The sequence below is a fragment of the Oncorhynchus tshawytscha genome, linkage group LG06, assembly GCF_018296145.1.
Source record: "Oncorhynchus tshawytscha isolate Ot180627B linkage group LG06, Otsh_v2.0, whole genome shotgun sequence".
In the NCBI taxonomy this organism is placed as follows: Eukaryota; Metazoa; Chordata; class Actinopteri; order Salmoniformes; family Salmonidae; genus Oncorhynchus; species Oncorhynchus tshawytscha.
The window spans coordinates 44,744,381-44,760,977 of NC_056434.1; the positions used below are offsets into that span (position 1 = coordinate 44,744,381).

General features: G+C 42.8%; 2 protein-coding genes across 6 annotated transcripts in view; both read right to left on the reverse strand.

The window, feature by feature from the left end:
- Window positions 1–214: 214 nt before the first annotated feature.
- On the reverse strand, window positions 215–2,744 carry LOC112253376 (ras association domain-containing protein 10). The gene has a single exon (XM_024425360.2). The coding sequence runs from the start codon at window positions 2,425–2,427 to the stop codon at window positions 1,030–1,032; it is 1,398 nt and encodes a 465-aa protein (XP_024281128.1). The 5' UTR covers window positions 2,428–2,744; the 3' UTR covers window positions 215–1,029.
- A 4,671-nt stretch (window positions 2,745–7,415) lies between these two features.
- LOC112252601 (transcriptional enhancer factor TEF-1) overlaps window positions 7,416–16,597 on the reverse strand; it is a 38,343-nt gene continuing 29,161 nt past the window's right edge. For all 5 annotated transcript variants that reach the window (XM_024423975.2, XM_024423976.2, XM_024423974.2 and 2 more), the window contains 8 exons: window positions 14,639–14,773; window positions 14,468–14,514; window positions 13,096–13,157; window positions 12,744–12,868; window positions 11,823–11,996; window positions 10,360–10,500; window positions 8,914–9,066; window positions 7,416–8,764 (listed from right to left, as the gene is read on the reverse strand). In XM_024423975.2, coding sequence (XP_024279743.1) covers window positions 8,651–8,764; window positions 8,914–9,066; window positions 10,360–10,500; window positions 11,823–11,996; window positions 12,744–12,868; window positions 13,096–13,157; window positions 14,468–14,514; window positions 14,639–14,773 — 951 coding nt within the window. In that variant the 3' untranslated portion in view covers window positions 7,416–8,650. The remainder of the gene's footprint in view (window positions 8,765–8,913; window positions 9,067–10,359; window positions 10,501–11,822; window positions 11,997–12,743; window positions 12,869–13,095; window positions 13,158–14,467; window positions 14,515–14,638; window positions 14,774–16,597) is intronic.

A 16,597-nucleotide genomic window follows, 5' to 3' on the forward strand; every position in this document is an offset into this window, starting at 1 on the left:
TGAAACAACATGATCAATTAACAAAAACCTCCCTCTGGAGAATGTCTTTTGATATTTCTAGAAGTTACCCTCTGGGAAACGCTACATCTCGGCAGGTTTGAGCCTGGCTCTCCTAGGCAGATAGTGTTACAAAAACAACAACAGAAATCTGTAGGCCTAAAGATGGCCAGCAGATACGGCCTCCAGATGGATCGAATAGAGTTGCAGTTTAATGCACTGGCACCTATCCAACTTTTTGAACACCCACTTCAGAGTACAGTGAAAAGTTTGGCATGAAAATTACAAACCTAACAGTAAAAATTCCCTCGCTTGGTTAATAGTGAAGTTTGCTCTGTTAGTGAAACAGTTTAGTAAAAAGGTATGCATTTACACTAATCATCATTAATGCAGAAGTTCATGCTCTGCTACTCCACAGACTCCAATTAAAAACAGCAGAACATGACACGCACACATCACACACCCCAAGGCATGGCCCCTAAAGGATGCAAAACATCTATCTACCATTTTTGACTTTCTCGTGAGGTAGGACTAATTCCAATGCAAATTAAATGTGTGATTTGCATAGCCAACTCTTAAATCATTTGTCCTACTTATGCATGTACTAAATCAAACAGATCAATATTTGTTAATACTTTATTTCCACAGTAACCTGTATGTTTATAGTTGAATGTTCATAGTGATGTGGGTCTTTGCAGTTCAATGCAGTTGTTGTTTTCCCTAATTCTAAACATGTTCTGATAAATAGTACACAGAAACAGCATAGCAAGCTATATCCACTTTCCACAACTTTTGTCAGGATTTCAGCACAATTGGCATAATATGATCGTAAATTCTATTGCTTGTCTATGCTGGCTGAATATCTGAGAGTGGCCTATTTAAAGACAAGCTATTGTGGAGTGAGTTGACTATCATATATGTACGGTGTCCATGCTGAAGCCTTTTGAAGGAAACGGAGAAACATATTGTTTAGTGTAGAGAATTCCACTGTCCCTGAGTTTGCATATTTTCAACAGTTCAATAAACAGTTAGCTACACCAGTGATTCACACACAGGTGTATTGTCAGAGTCCTGGCTATGCATGGAGCTCAGCCCCGTGTCTGAATCTTCGTCGTTCATGTCGCAGGTCTTGGACAGACCTCTGGTCTGCTCCACCCACCCACTGCTCTTCTCCAAGGAAGGCAACATGTCAGTCTCAGTGACACCAGAGTGTTCTTTATCAGCCTCGGGTAACTTTTCCTTATTTAAATTCATAGAGTGCATTTTTGCGAGCAAATCCGTTAGTTCTTTTTCTTTCGCGTCCCATAGCTCCTGGCTTAAGTCCAAATCACCCTTAACAGCCTCTAAATCCGTGTTTAAACGAAGACCAATATATAAACTGGTATCCAGCTTTGATTTGATTATCTTCCCCTCTAAAACCAAGTCGTTCTCTGATAGACTGTTCACATCTGGCTCTGGGACGGCGGCGCCTGACTCTGCTGCCGGCTGTGGAGCCACTGCAGCTACGGGGATGTCCACAGACTCCCCAAAACGTTCTGTGTCTTTGCCCGATAGCTCATCTTGCCGTCTTTTCATCCACCTTTGGTTTAGCTCCTCCTGAATTTCACCTGTGATGCATTCCACGAGAGCCTCGCGCTCTGTCAACTCCTCCTGAAGTCGCAGGACCTCCTCGCACCCAAGAGCGTACTCCTCAAACTGCGCAATAGCCTCCGCTGAACGTGGAACGTCCTCTATTGGATCAGCCTCCACGCTCGATTCCACCATGTATGTGTCCTGCACATAATTGATACCATGTCTCTTAATTCTGTCAAAGTGCACTTTTGCCTCATACATCTCTATATCCCTATCCAACTCTTTGATCCTTTGGATCTGCTGGCGGATGGTGTGATCTTGCGAGATAACCAAGTGCACAAACGTTTCCAATTTCTCCACTGAGGATTTATCCTTAGGAAAAGTCTCTTCTCTCTTTTTGTTAATTTTGTCCAACTTTCTAAAAGCTTTTCTAACAATCCTCCGCTGCTTTTCTTGCGAGAAAGCCATTGTGGTCTTGGCTGCTCCCTTGAATACGCACGGATTGTCTTTGCTCTGAACGACTCGCGCCTCGGCGCTCCTGGGTCCGTTGTTCGGTAACGATGCCTCATTCTTCACCAACACAAACCTCACGTTTTCTTGCTCATCTCCCCAGGCGCTCCAGAGACGCAGGATTTTGGTTTTATTGGGTAACATCCTCTCAAAGCCTCTCCATTTCTCCACAATGCAGTAAGACTGGGGGGTCCCAGACTGCATCGCCGCTGACGCACCTTGTGGCAAGTTTTGGTCCTCCAGTAGAACTTTTACAACATCCGCGCAGGTGGTGCGTTTGGACAGCCCTGAGACCAGCTTCTCCTCCCGGCAGACCCATACTGATACCTTGCATTCTTCCTGCTCCATACTGGGAAGAAAAAAAACTCCAACCGAATTGCTTATCAAAGTTTCTGCTTCCCTCTCGACTCCTCGGTCCCTGTTTTCAGGCGTTAAGAGAAAAGTGTGTCACACACCTTCGTTTGGAGCTGTCCTTATTCTTATGTAGGCATGTCATCATTCTCATGAAATAATCAGCTCAGTACTTCCCTCTATGTAGGATTATTCCCGTAGCAGACTCAAGAGGCACGCTGGGAAGTTGTTCAGCAGGGGGCATTACATTATCCCCGCAGACTTCCTTTTGGAACACTGTGCGCAGAGGAGGAACGGACGTCCTTCCTCTCGGTCGGCACGCACGGCTGTGTGTACATTTCTATGCAAACACTAAAGTATACGCCCTCCGCTCGCAACGGGACTCTCCAGTGTCTGTTGATCACCACACTACACCGCCACACTCCACACGTTTTTGTGTGTAACATTACCCGCTCACTTTGTGCAAATTTTACGCACCAATTTGCTTACTGTACTTTGTTCAAAAATACCATCATTCTGACCTGAAAGATGAAAAAGTGAACACATTTTAAATGGAGTGTTATATATGTCAAATTAAATTAATTCAGGCAAGGGTCAGTCCCCTTGTTTCACTCCATTATTTCACATCTTCATTACTTCTGATCGGTATTCTATAGAAACAAATCAAGCAAAAATATTTAAAAAAATACAACTATTCATGGAGCTGCTCAGAATATAAGTTCTCTGCCCTCAATAACACGTAGCACACTTACCATTCATCCCACTTGTCTACAGTCTTTAGGCCAAACTGACCCTGCTAACCAAACCACTCACCCGAAAGTCATGTGAATGTGAACTAAGACCATATTTTCATGAAACAAAACAATTGTTTATCTGTGATTATTGCAGAGGTCTATTGGTGCATGGGGATTGTTGTAGTGGTGTAATATGTTAATGATCTGTCCAGAATCACAGGTTGTCATTGGTCCTGCCTGGTTTATCTTCCTCTGACCCTGACAGTGGATGGATGACAGGCCAAGTTTGTTGATGAAATAATAATAATACTTGTGAGGGAGGGGGGCTTATATTTGTCATTGTTCAGCACCCCTGGAGCAATTAGAGCCTTGCTCTAGGGCACTGTGACATATTATACATTTTTTCACCTTGTCGGCTCCGGTACGTCAACCTTTCGGATGCTGGCCCAACACTCTAACCTCGATGCTACCTGATACACCAAATACTACATAACACCCCAGGCTGGAGGCTATAATAATGTCAGGCAGGTTATACTCCAACATCAACATGGCCAGGAGATGTATTCAAAGAGAATTGCAATATCCGGGCTCAAGGAAAAAAATAATTCAAGTTAATATTTACTCTCATGTGGGTGAACCGTTGCACAGTATCACTGCTCGCGAGGCCTGGTTCTTTTGGATATAGCTCCCCCTGTTGTGCATTAAGAGTATTGTATCGTTACAGATATAGCAAAGGTAGGCTAGTAAAGAAATGCAAATACTTCATTTGAGAGAAATTCATTGATGTTTGTGAGAAATTATGATTCATCTTCAAATCAGAAACAGAATTGACCATTTAGTTTTATTGGATATTATATGCATATAAAGTTTCTAGAAAGCTATAAAATATCTAACACTTTAGCAATGAAGAAAAGGTTACAAAGCAAAGACCAGACCCTGCAGTAACAACACACATATTGTCAGTTACTCTTTTTATATTCTTGTCTGAAGAATTCACAATCTTTAAGAAAATTAAAGATAACATTAAACATGTGTACCAGGACATCTCAGAATACATTCTCCTTTATACAAATCACCTTTTTTAAAATGTATTATCTGCACGCAATGCTCTAAGGATGCCATCCAAACCGAGAAAAATGAAGGCCAATGTTGAAAACAATAGACGAAAGTTACCAGTACCGATAGACAAAGAGCACATGGCCCCAGAGCTTTGCTGCTGATCTCAAAAATCTCCTTGTGCCCGTTCAAAATAATACCTTCAAACTTAAGTGTGAAAATCTATATTCCAGGTTGACAGGACAGAGACACAGAGCCCAGCAGTGAAACCGAACAGGCTTGGTTAAACCGGAGTCATCACAAAAGCATTGTAAAGTATAGCCTACATACAGCACATTCAAACAGAAACTACTGTGATGGTGGACACCCCAGGATCTAGTAACAATTATTACTATGTTAGAAAACAGGTCAAAGGTCTTCCAAACATGACATAAACCCTGATCCATTGTCTTTACCCACAGTGTAACATACATACAACTATACTGCATTATGTTTTCTGGACTTGAATAAGTTAGTGTGCATACGATATCATGATAACACAATTTATCTACTGTGACAATGATGCTATAAACCTCCACAGGGAGATTCACTGTGAACTGAACATGCATCTAAGGGAACAATCGTTTCCCAAATAATAATCATAATTGGGTGGGTTCTTATATATGTCCTGTTTGACACGTACAAGTACACGAACACTCGCACTTGACTCCCTTATTGAGGAAGAATGTACTTACTATGACTGAGAAATGTGGTTGTCCCACCTAGCTATCTTAAAATGAACTCAAGAACTGTAAGTCGCTCTGGATGAGAGCGTCTGCTAAATGACTAAACTGTAAAGTGTGGATCATACGCACGTGTGAATTGGAAATGTGTTGTTGTTGTTTTGTTTTTTTCATTATCCCAACTCCCCGAGACACCCTCGGAGAGTGGGGTCACGGCCATGGGGCCGCCATTATCAACAGCGACCCTGGAGCAAGTAGGGTTAATTGACAGATTTTTTTCACCTTGTCAGCTCAGGGATTTTAACTAGCGACCTTCCAGTTACTGGTCCAATGCTCTAACAGCGGGGCTACCTGCCACCCAGCAATAGTCAAATTGTTGTGGTAATGAATACAGTTCTACAGGGACATGCATTGGAAAAGGCATTCTGGTGATCTCTTCCACCATTTTCTTAGGCTTTTTGGTTTAGCTTCTTTTAAACCTTTTCTTCACTGGAAAGTCATGACCAAAGGCACTTTATGCTACAGTGCAAGGGACAATTGCACGTCTGAAATGTCTCCAGTTTTTTTGGTTTTTGAAAGGCAAGGCAAAGTTATTACTGCTATTACACACGGATCTTGTTCATTGTAATAATATACGTATGATTTACCAGTTATTTTGTACAACACGGTGAAATAGGTGCACATGTAGAACCACTAATTGTTAACCGTGTATTTATAATGGCCGACATGACGCGTCACAAAATGTTATGTATTTTTTCGATCCAAGCAAACCATTGGGCCATTGGTGGAAAGTTACTCACTAAGGCACTGTACACATAACACTGGGATGTATGGAGATTACAAGGCTGTCCTCCAGCTCAGGAAAGATCTCACAGCTTGAGTGGTGGAGATACAGTATCTGTAAGGATCCCATTCCCTACCACCACGGTTAATGTGCCCAATAGCGTAGGTCACCAATTGACAAGCAAAATAAGGCTGAATAGCATTCAGAACCAGGGAAACACAGATTAATATATGGGAGTGTTTTTGACTTCTGTGTTCCTCAGTCACTAAAAAGAGCAGGTTCATTCAACAAGTTTACTCCACCCTGCAATAACCATACAGAGGAACTAAGTGCTTTGGGATGGGTGACGATGGGTGATGTCCATTTTGAATGTTCAATATGTGTATTCTATGATTTCTTTGCTTCATTGTCATACAGGCTAAAACCTTAGCAGCTCAGAGAAAAGAGAACATAGGAGGAATCTCTGATCTGTACACATTGTCTTGCTGTGTTCTCACAGTGCTTTTCCTCTTCGAATAAAATCACGTTTTATTGGTCGCGTACACATATCTTGCAGATGTTATCGGGGGTGTAGCGAAATGCTTATGTTCCTAGCTCCAACAGTGCAGTAATACCTAACAATACAGGTTTATTTTTAGTTGGGCACAGGAGATATGATGCCGATATGAGAGAGCTGTGCTGCAAAGTGGTACCTGAATCATCATATATTTTATTTATAGTTTCAAAGTGTCCCTGGAATTATAACTATTACTGGTCTTCATTATAGTTTAGTATTTGCGTTGTTATCCAAAATGTACAAAATGTAAAACCTACATATTTTTTCTTTGGAAAATGTTTGTGTGATAGTGATGTTCACAAAGCTACATGTACACTACATGACCAAAAGTATGTGGACACCTGCTCTTTGAACATCTCATTCCAAAATCACGGGCATTAATATGGAGTTGGCCCCCTCTTTGCTCCACTCTTCTGGGAAGGCTTTCCACTAGATGTTGGAACATTGCTACAGGGACTTTCTTCCATTCAGCCACAAGGGCATTAGTGAGGTCGGGCACTGATGTTGGGAGATTAGACCTGGCTCTCAGTAGGCGTTCCAATTCATCCTAAAGGTGTTCGATGGGGTTTAGGTCAAGGCTCTTTGCAGGCCAGTCAAGTTTTTCCACACCAATCTCAACAAAAAAATTCTGTATGGACCTCGCTTTATGAACGGGGGCATTGTCATGCTGAAACAGGAAAAGGGCATTCCCAAACTGTTGCCACAAAGTAACAGCACAGAATCGTCTAGAACTCTAGAATGTCATTGCATGCTGCATCATTAATATTTCTCTTCACTGGAACTAAGGGGCCTAGCCCAAACCAGGAATAACAGTCCAGACCACTATTCCACCTCCACCAACCAAACTTTACAGTTGGCACTATACATTGGGGCAGGTATCGTTCTCCTGGCAACCCCCAAACCCAGATTCATCCGTTGGACTGCCAGCAGGTGAAGCATAATTCATCACTCCAGAGAAGGAGTTTCCACTGCTCCATGGTCAAATGGCGGCGAGCTTTACATCACTCCAGCTGACGCTAGACATTGCACATGGTGATCTTAGGCTTGTGTGCGGCTGCTCGGCCATGGAAACCCATTTCATGAAGCTCCCTATGAACAGTTATTGTGCTGACGTTGCTTCCAGAGGCAGTTTGGAACTCGGTAGTGAGTGTTGCAACCGAAGACAGACAATTGTTACGAGCTACGTGCTTCAGCACTCGGCGGTCCAGTTCTGTGAGCTTGTGTGGCCTACCACTAATTTGATGGGGTGTCCACGTACGTTTGTATTTATAGTGTATGTAGTAACTGTTTGTATAGTTTTTCTATTTATCTAATTAAGAAAGGCTATTATGATCTGTAATTGGTTGACATTGGTGATGACTACAGTATAAAAAGCTGGAAACTGATAGTAGTTTCCAAATGTAATCCACAGAACATCTCCCTATGTTACGCAATGCCCCTTCATATGTACACTTTCTACACTACAGACCTGAACTAGTCTGGAAAAATGGCACATGACACAACTATACCACAGATTGACAGCTGCACTCATACAAATATACATTAAAAAGACAAAAATATAATGATAATATTATCCGTGATAGACTTCACCCACAATGTAACCAAAGGACATTGTGGGTGGGATTTGTGTAGAGGCACAGCCACTTTCCATACGGTTGTCAAGTAAGTCATTCTGAAGGCGTGTTTCACTGGGGGCTTGCCTTGTGTCCTCCCCCACAACCCTGACAATACTCAGGGTCTGTCCTTCAATGTCTTCCTTCCATCCTTCATAAGCTACATGTCCTTCAGGTTAGCGAGATCTAAGTGATAGTTTGTCCCAGTTCTGAATGAAGCACGTTCACACTGAGTGTCAGGGCTAGATTCAATCAGATTGACATCCACATAGCGGTTGTTTTGGTGGTGTCAGGAGGTGGAACTGCAGAGAGCTGTCCAATCCACAAGCGGCTCGTTGCGTTATTTTATTGCGGACACCGCCATTGGATGAAACAAAATCACACCCGACTATAATCTGACAAATCCCATACAGCCGCGTTGGAAGTTCATTCAGCAATGTTACAAGTTCAAACACTCGAATTAGACTGATAAGCTATAAATCCCCCCCATCCAAATTAACATGAAAACATGCGATTAGCCTAACATCAACGGTTTGACATTTGAAAGTCATGACTTCTAACATCGATAGAGTCTACACTTCCTTGAACTCCTAACGCGGTAGGGATATTAAGGAAGGGAGGGTTGCTGCCACACAAGAGCAGCCGCTCACCGATATTTCAGCTCATACCGCAGTTACACCTCCAACACCGCCAAAACATCTGCTATGCGGATGTCGGTTAACGTTCGATCTGATTGAAATCTAGGCCTCAGTCTCTTATTCCTTGACTAGCCGGTAGATGTGATGTTGAGCTCCGTGGTCGCTGTTCGACACCTCAAACACACACGCCATGCACAGCAGCGTCTCCTGTGTCTCTCTGTTGGTCACCACCTGAAAACACAAGAGAAATGCAATGTGAGACACGTAAGACACATACACGGAAACACACACATGCGCAGAGAGAAAGACAGACAAGACAGCCAGACACAGACTTGTTATAAGTATACAAACAGATGGATGACTGAGTAGGACATCCTTACCAATAGGATGGTGAAGTTCTCCAGGACACTGTTCATCATGTATTTCTCAGGCAGGTGTTTGAGTTTGTGGATGAAGTTGATCATGTATTCACACATGGGGGAGCGGCTTATCCTGTAGACAAAGCGTCCGTTCTCGAAGCGAGCATATTCCGTCTGAGGGGGAGGAAGAGAGAGAGAGAGAGAGAGAGAGAGAGAGATCACTGAGTGCAGCTCTTCACAAGAAAACAATTAAGTGATAATGCCCGAGAAGCCGGTGTTTGGAGGATATATTGGCACGGGTGACGTCGAGGGCCGGCAAACCGTGCCTATATATCCTCCAAACACCGGCTTCTCGGGCATTATCACTGTTAATCAACGGATTACCAACAAAAAAGGTTACTTTGCTGAATTTATTCATTATATTTCATCCTTCTACATGATATAGTCCCGACACAAATCTAAGGTTGCTACCCAAGCCGGCTGGTCGGTTCGGTTGCCAGAGATGCGACCCAGTCATGAAATCATTTTATTTTGTATCTGTGGATGCGATCAAGTCGTTCATTCTAAATGTTATTTTGCCATTCTGGCTGGCAACGTTCTTATCCCTTTCTTGCTAGCTAGCCAACTACAGCTAACTCACAGTCACGTCAAACAGTGCAGCCAGAATAACAACAAAGTAGCAGAATTTGTATTTGTTTAAGCTGTTTTCTAGTGACATTTATTTGGATACATCCATAACAATGAGCTAATGATTTCACCTGAGGTAGAAAATGTGCTCTCTCGTCAGGACACTGTTGTTCAGAGGAGCTAGCCAACAATCACTTAAAACTGAAGCTGGAAAGACTGCAAACTAGCTGCACTTCATTTCGTTTGACCTGTTTTCTATTGATAGTTCTTTGTATATATCCATAAAAATGATAATGACTCATGATTTCAACTGGCTGAGAAAAGCTACCTGCCTGTCTGTCTCATCCCGACTCCTGACACGTTCATTACTATGGGACAGCTGGAGATCGAATTTGAATATTGAAACAATGTTGCAAATGTCAGAGAGACAGACAGCAAGGTTTATACAAATCTCTACTGTTGAAAAGTAAATGTTAGTCTAAAATAAATGTGGGAAAATGTCTAGATGCTTTTTATAGTGGAGATTAAGTTTATAAATTGCCTGGCTGGGCTGATGAGACAGTGGAATATGCAGTCAGATGGAACAGATTAAATAGCCATTTTAAAGTCATAGACACGGGCTGGAATGCGGTTTTAACCAATCAGCATTCAAGATTAGATCCACCCACTGTATAAATGAGGAGGAAACCATGTCCACCACAATCAAATAGCTGTTAAAACACTCATGTACGCAATTGTGAGAAACACAAATATAAAAGTAGGTAATTGTGAGTCATTTGTGTCGTTTTATAGTTGCTTCTCCACCGAGCACACAGTGGTGTGTGCAGGACTAGGACTCACCTCCACCTTCTCAACCACCTGCTTGCCGAAGGAGCACACCTTGGTGGAGCAGGTGATGGTCATGTTCTCAGAGCTCTCATACTGGCTGGTCACACCGTAGAAGGCCCCAGAGTCATCCTGGATGTTACAGTTCAGATCAGCCTGCATCGGGACAACATAACAGCAGAGGTTTAACTACATGGTCAAGCAAATGTCAACTAACAACGGCTAAAACAATGAGCTAAATGTTTACAACACATACTGAAAATGTTTAAATTAAAAGGGGATTTTCTTTAAAATGTCAAGATTAACTTGAGGAAAGCATCTCGATGTAAAGGTTACTAAGGCAGCGAGGCCCTCCAGTGGCTCATGACAATACTTGCAATTATATTATTTGGCATGTCTGTATGCTGAGAATGAGTTGAGTGGCTATCTACCGGTAAACACTGTTGTACAATAATCTTGTGCTTCTGCATCTCAAATGAGGCGGAAAGAGGCTTTAGAAATATCCAAATGGCACAAGACAGATATGAGAAATGGCCTGAATGGATGTAAAAATAAACTATTTAATAAGAGTCCTCTGAAGGGGACAGTCTGTTTTCAGAGAACACTGAGTTCATCCTGTGAACAAAGGAATAAATAGCTCCTTCATTAAGTCAGCTGGTTATTAAGGCCTGTAATGATCAGAGGAGGGCGATTGTTTAGAGGGTGAGTGGCCATGTTTGAAATTCAGATGCAGTGGCTCTTCACTAATGTCTGAAGAGAGACTCACCGTCTTGTTTGCGTTTCCCATTTGAATTTTGAATTGAATTCATGTGGACGTGAACTAATATGATCAAGTCTTAAAACCTATTAGTTGTAGATCATGAAACTATCTTTGTGTTGAACAAAATAAAAGGGATTTGACGGAGTATCTCAAAGCTAATAGAGAACCAGCATGTATGTAACAAACAGAGGAAACAGAGAGCTGAGGATTACATTATACTCGAGTTGTAACATTGTAAATCAAATAAAGCTTTTTTGGGGGGGCCAATAGACTATATAGGATGTAATAGTAAGTAAAGCCGTGGAGAATGGTACCAGTAAATATTTGCACTTAGAGAGAGAAATGAGAGACAGAGACTCCATTGGTAGGGAGCTACTGCAATCTCCTTAGTTTGCCCCAATCTCTCACACCTGTCAGGGGGTAGGCAGGTGTTCAAACAAAAGCCTCAATGCTACCACATCAGACCCTAGGGAAACGCACATACACGCACATTCAAACACAAAACCATATCCTCGGCTTCACTCGTGATGCGTATACTTGAATGTACGTATCATTAAAGTTGTTTGTTCAGATGTAAATCATGTTTTTTTGTGACGCCAAATTGTGTGGACAATAAAGGCCGGGATTCAATTCGAGACACGTTATAGAGCAGCGCATTGGACAGCTGACAATGCGCCTTTTAAAAAGTATCATCGTGTGAATGTGCCATTAAACTCACCCAGAACTTGACCAGGAAAAAGGAGTTGTGAGGGCCCTTTCCAAAGAGCTCCTTCAGTCCTCCCTTCTTCTCTGGAAACTTATCGTAGATCTGACGGATGTCGACAGCCTCCAGTAGGGCATCGCTGTACGAGTAGTTAGTCTGTCCGATGTGGGCAAACAGGTGCTTGTTGTACTGATGAGAGAGAGAAAACAACCGGTTTAAATAGATCCCTTCGATTGGCATTCTTTTATGACTTCTCTATTACCTGAAGGGCCAGTTTCCCCAGACACAGATTAAGCCTGGTCTTGAACTAAGAAAGGTTTTCAACAGTTAATCTCCATTGAGAATGCATTTTAGTCCAGAATTAGAGTTCATCTATGTCTGGGAAACCGGCTCTAAAAGTTCTCAATCTCTCTTGACAAGGTTGTCATATCAAAATTATATATGAATATTTCAAAATGATTTTAGCACGTCATGTATGATCTGACAACCTCTTCAGAAGAGAAGATGTTATTTTCAGGGTTGTTTTAAAGTCACCGATGTGCACAGGCATAGCAGTATAAATACTGGTCTCAGATAACTCACTACCCCAAGATAAATGTCCGCTGTCATAGAACACAAGCAAAAAAGCAATAGCTAAGAAATAGTGACAAAATGACAAATCGGCTGTGCCAAGGTAAACATAGATTTTCCAGAGTCACTTAGGTAGCACTTTGTATTTGGAGGGATTCTGCTTTGCTTGTGGCATTATTGTCCTTGTTTTACCTTCTTTGTCTGTGAGTGTGTGTGAAGACATGCCCCAGTTTGAGGCAGTACGGTTGACCTCAGGAATTGGCACTAGTTTGACCCGCTTTGGGACGCTGTCTGAGAAACAACTCCTGGTTTACCCCGGCGTGTTTTACTGTGCGCGGAAAGGAATACAGTAGGGCAGGTACTCACAGAGTCAGGGTCTCTCTGCTGCTCCAGGAAAGCAGAGAACTCCACCAGTCTGAGTTTGGTGGTCCCGATGGAGCGGCCCTGCCAGGCTGGAGCTGTAGGCGCGGGGGCTGTGGGAGGCTCGTACGCTGGGCAGGGTAACATATAACACCGTCAATTCACTATCCACCGTTTACCGACACTAACATCCCACCCCTCGCTATCGTTATTAGCTATAGCAGTAGTAGCATTGGCTATGTAACAGTATTAATGTACTGGTAAATAGGTGCCATTGGAGTTTCCTTTTGAGCGTTGGCCTGAGAGGAATTGAAATGAGCTGATAGAAATAGTGTGGGTAGGGTAAAAGGTTTCCCACCTGAGATGGTGGTCGTTACAGCTGTCTGGATGGGGTAGGCCTGCTGGGCAAATGGCTTAACGCTGAAGACAAAAAGACACAGAATCAGGAGGTTGACCTGGGTAATGCAATAATACAAAGAATGATCTGGCTCCATACCAGTTAGACCAGTGGTCACCAAGCTTTTTCTGGGTCAAGATCACTTTCTGAGTCAAAATGCCGAGATCTACCGCTCTGATTTTTTATTTACACGACTTTAAAAAAAATGTAAGCCTATGCAACATTAACCAATTAAAAACAGCTCTGTAGCATTGAGAGTTGTATAGTAGGCTATAGGCCCAATACATTATCACCGCATACTGGCTTTGCTTGATTTTACCTGCCAATGCAGTGTTGTTCGGGACATTTAAAAAAAATTATATTTAAACATTTGAGGTAGGCTATATGATCACACCGGGAATAGATGGTTGTATTACTTGTGAGGCACAGCCGAGTGAGCAACATATAAATAATTTGCTTTATATTTTACTGGGCTGAGGGTGCCTGCATCTGATGGTCAGTCTCACCGGAGGGAGAGAGCAGCAGACTGAGGGTCCGTCACTCAACATCCCTCTGCTCTCTCTTTCCTCCGCTGACACTGACCAAAAAGGGCCACTGTCTTCCAGCTGATGGCGAAAACTCGAGTCGCACCGCATTATTTCGGCGTCATGCACAAAATCATGTTGTTAGTCCTATGAACAGAGAAAGTTAAATATTCCTTGATATTAAAAGAGACCCAAGCCTCCAACAATAACAACAACGCAAACCTATACATACACTTTCCTGCTCATTCATTACTGCTGCAGTGCTTGTTGTCGCGCTGGGTGGAAATAGGAAGAATACTCATTTTATGGCTTATAAAAGTGTTGAATACAAAGTGTCGACAGTGCTGAGTATGAACTTAAACAGGAACGCACTCAACTCTTTGCTGTATTTGTTGACAGTCTCTCTTTCTAGTCATGGTTTTAAACTTTTTGAAATCTCACAGTATCAATTTTGCCGTAGCTTTCTTTTATGCCTGCCACGTTACTGCAGACTCGGTCATCAGCAATCTGATTGGCCAGCGGTAGCATAGTGCACTTGATTTCCACTCCAGGCCCACCGGGAAGGCAGAGTTTGTACCTTCAGACACATGAAATGGCAACAGTTTGCCTACCAGGCGTGCAGGGCAGCTGAATTGGCTGCACCTACTACCAACAGACAGAGACTTGTTTTTTTTACAGAAATGTTTGACGATCGACTAGAAAAGCCTTGACTAGAAAAGCCTCGACTAGAAAAGCTAACACATTTGTTATTACTTATTACTTCATCATCTTCTATTATGAATAACAAGACACGCATTAGGACTTCTTACTCTTGTGAGGATCCAGGCTGGCCAGTGGATATCATACCCTGCCAAAACTAGGGAAAAGGAGTAGATGAATGAAAGGACAATCAGGATGGCACAATGCACTTAAAGTAATTTGTCAATTGCCATATTTGTCACTTGTTACGAGGGATGTGTGTTTAGTGATGGGTGTCTTACCCCTGCCGCACCAGGGAAGGTGGGTCTTGGGAAGCCTGGGAGGCCAAGCTTGTTGTGGATGGCGGTGGCAGAGACGATCTGAGCCGAGGACATGGAGGCCATACTCTGCAGTGCCTTGTCTTTCACACTCTGGTCCTTCAGCAGAAAAAAACACATTGACTCAGCCAGAGAGTGGTGGGCCAAACAACAAGCAACAACAGCCAAACACACACACACAACAGAACTCTTTACAACACCAGCAGGCGAGGACATGGATTATCTGAAAAGACCACAGGAACACCAAGACCACCTATACACCTGAAAGGAATGTACTATTAAGAGTACAGATTTCTATTGCTCTTCATACTTCTCTCTCAGACTGGTGAATAAAAACACAGAATACAGATTGTGGTGTTTTTGATCCTGTAATTGAATACCAGTCCATTTCATGTATTTATCTTCTAAAGGCAGAGTTTGTCTTCTATGAAAACAAACAAGGACATCAGGGCAAGATTCTAGTGTACAGTGAACTTTGGGGGGGGTGGCACTCTGGTGCTTGAGTTCCCTGTTAAGTGTCACTCTCTGATATGCTGCCATTTAGCATTTCTGTACAATTTTAAAAGCATATGTAATATATGCCATTTAGCAGACGTTTTTTCCCCCAAAGAGACTTACAGTCATGATACATTTTACTTATGGGTGGCCCCAGCGGGAATTGAACCCACAACCTTGGGTGTTGCAAGCACTAAGTTCTACCGACTGAGACACACGGGACAACATATGAATTCGTGCAAGCATGAGTTAATGGAATGCCTCACTGCCATTTGCGTGAAAGAAGACTTGGGAGAAGACGAGCATGCTGGCAAAAACAATACATTGAGATGGAGTGGATACAGTGAGATGGAGTGGATACAGCGAGATGGAGTGGATACAGCGAGATGGAGTGGATACAGCGAGATGGAGTGGATACAGCGAGATGGAGTGGATACAGTAGGATGGAGTAGATACAGTGAGAAGGAGTGGATACAGTGAGAAGGAGTGGATACAGTGAGAAGGAGTGGATACAGTGAGAAGGAGTGGATACAGTGAGAAGGAGTGGATACAGTGAGATGGAGTGGATACAGTGAGATGGAGTGGATACAGTGAGATGGAGTGGATACAGCGAGATGGAGTGGATACAGCGAGATGGAGTGGATACAGCGAGATGGAGTGGATACAGTAGGATGGAGTAGATACAGTGAGATGGAGTGGATACAGTGAGAAGGAGTGGATACAGTGAGAAGGAGTGGATACAGTGAGATGGAGTGGATACAGTGAGATGGAGTGGATACAGTGAGATGGAGTGGATACAGTGAGATGGAGTGGATACAGTGAGATGGAGTGGATACAGTAGGATGGAGTGGATACAGTAGGATGGAGTGGATACAGTGAGATGGAGTGGATACAGCGAGATGGAGTGGATACAGCGAGATGGAGTGGACACAGCGAGATGGAGTGGACACAGCGAGATGGAGTGGATACAGTGAGATGGAGTGGATACAGCGAGATGGAGTGGATACAGTAGGATGGAGTGGATACACAGTTGCTGCTGGTGATAGATACAAACACAGGACATACAGTACCAGTCAAACATTTGGACACACCTCCTCAAGGTTTTTTCTTTATTTTTACTATTTTCTACTTTGCAGAATAATAGTGAAGACATCAACACTATGAAATAACACACATGGAATCATGTAGTAACCAAAACAGTGTTTAACAAATCAAAATATATTTGAGATTCTTCAAAGTAGCCACCCTTTGCCTTGATGACAGCTTTCCGCCAGTCTATTCTCCATTGCTTGTGTTTCTTGGCCCAAGCAAGTCTCTTATTATTATTGGTGTCCTTTAGTAGTGGTTTCTTTACAGCAATTCAACCATGAAGGCCTGATTCACTCAGTTTCCCCTGAACAGTTGATGTTGAGATGTGTTTGTTACTTG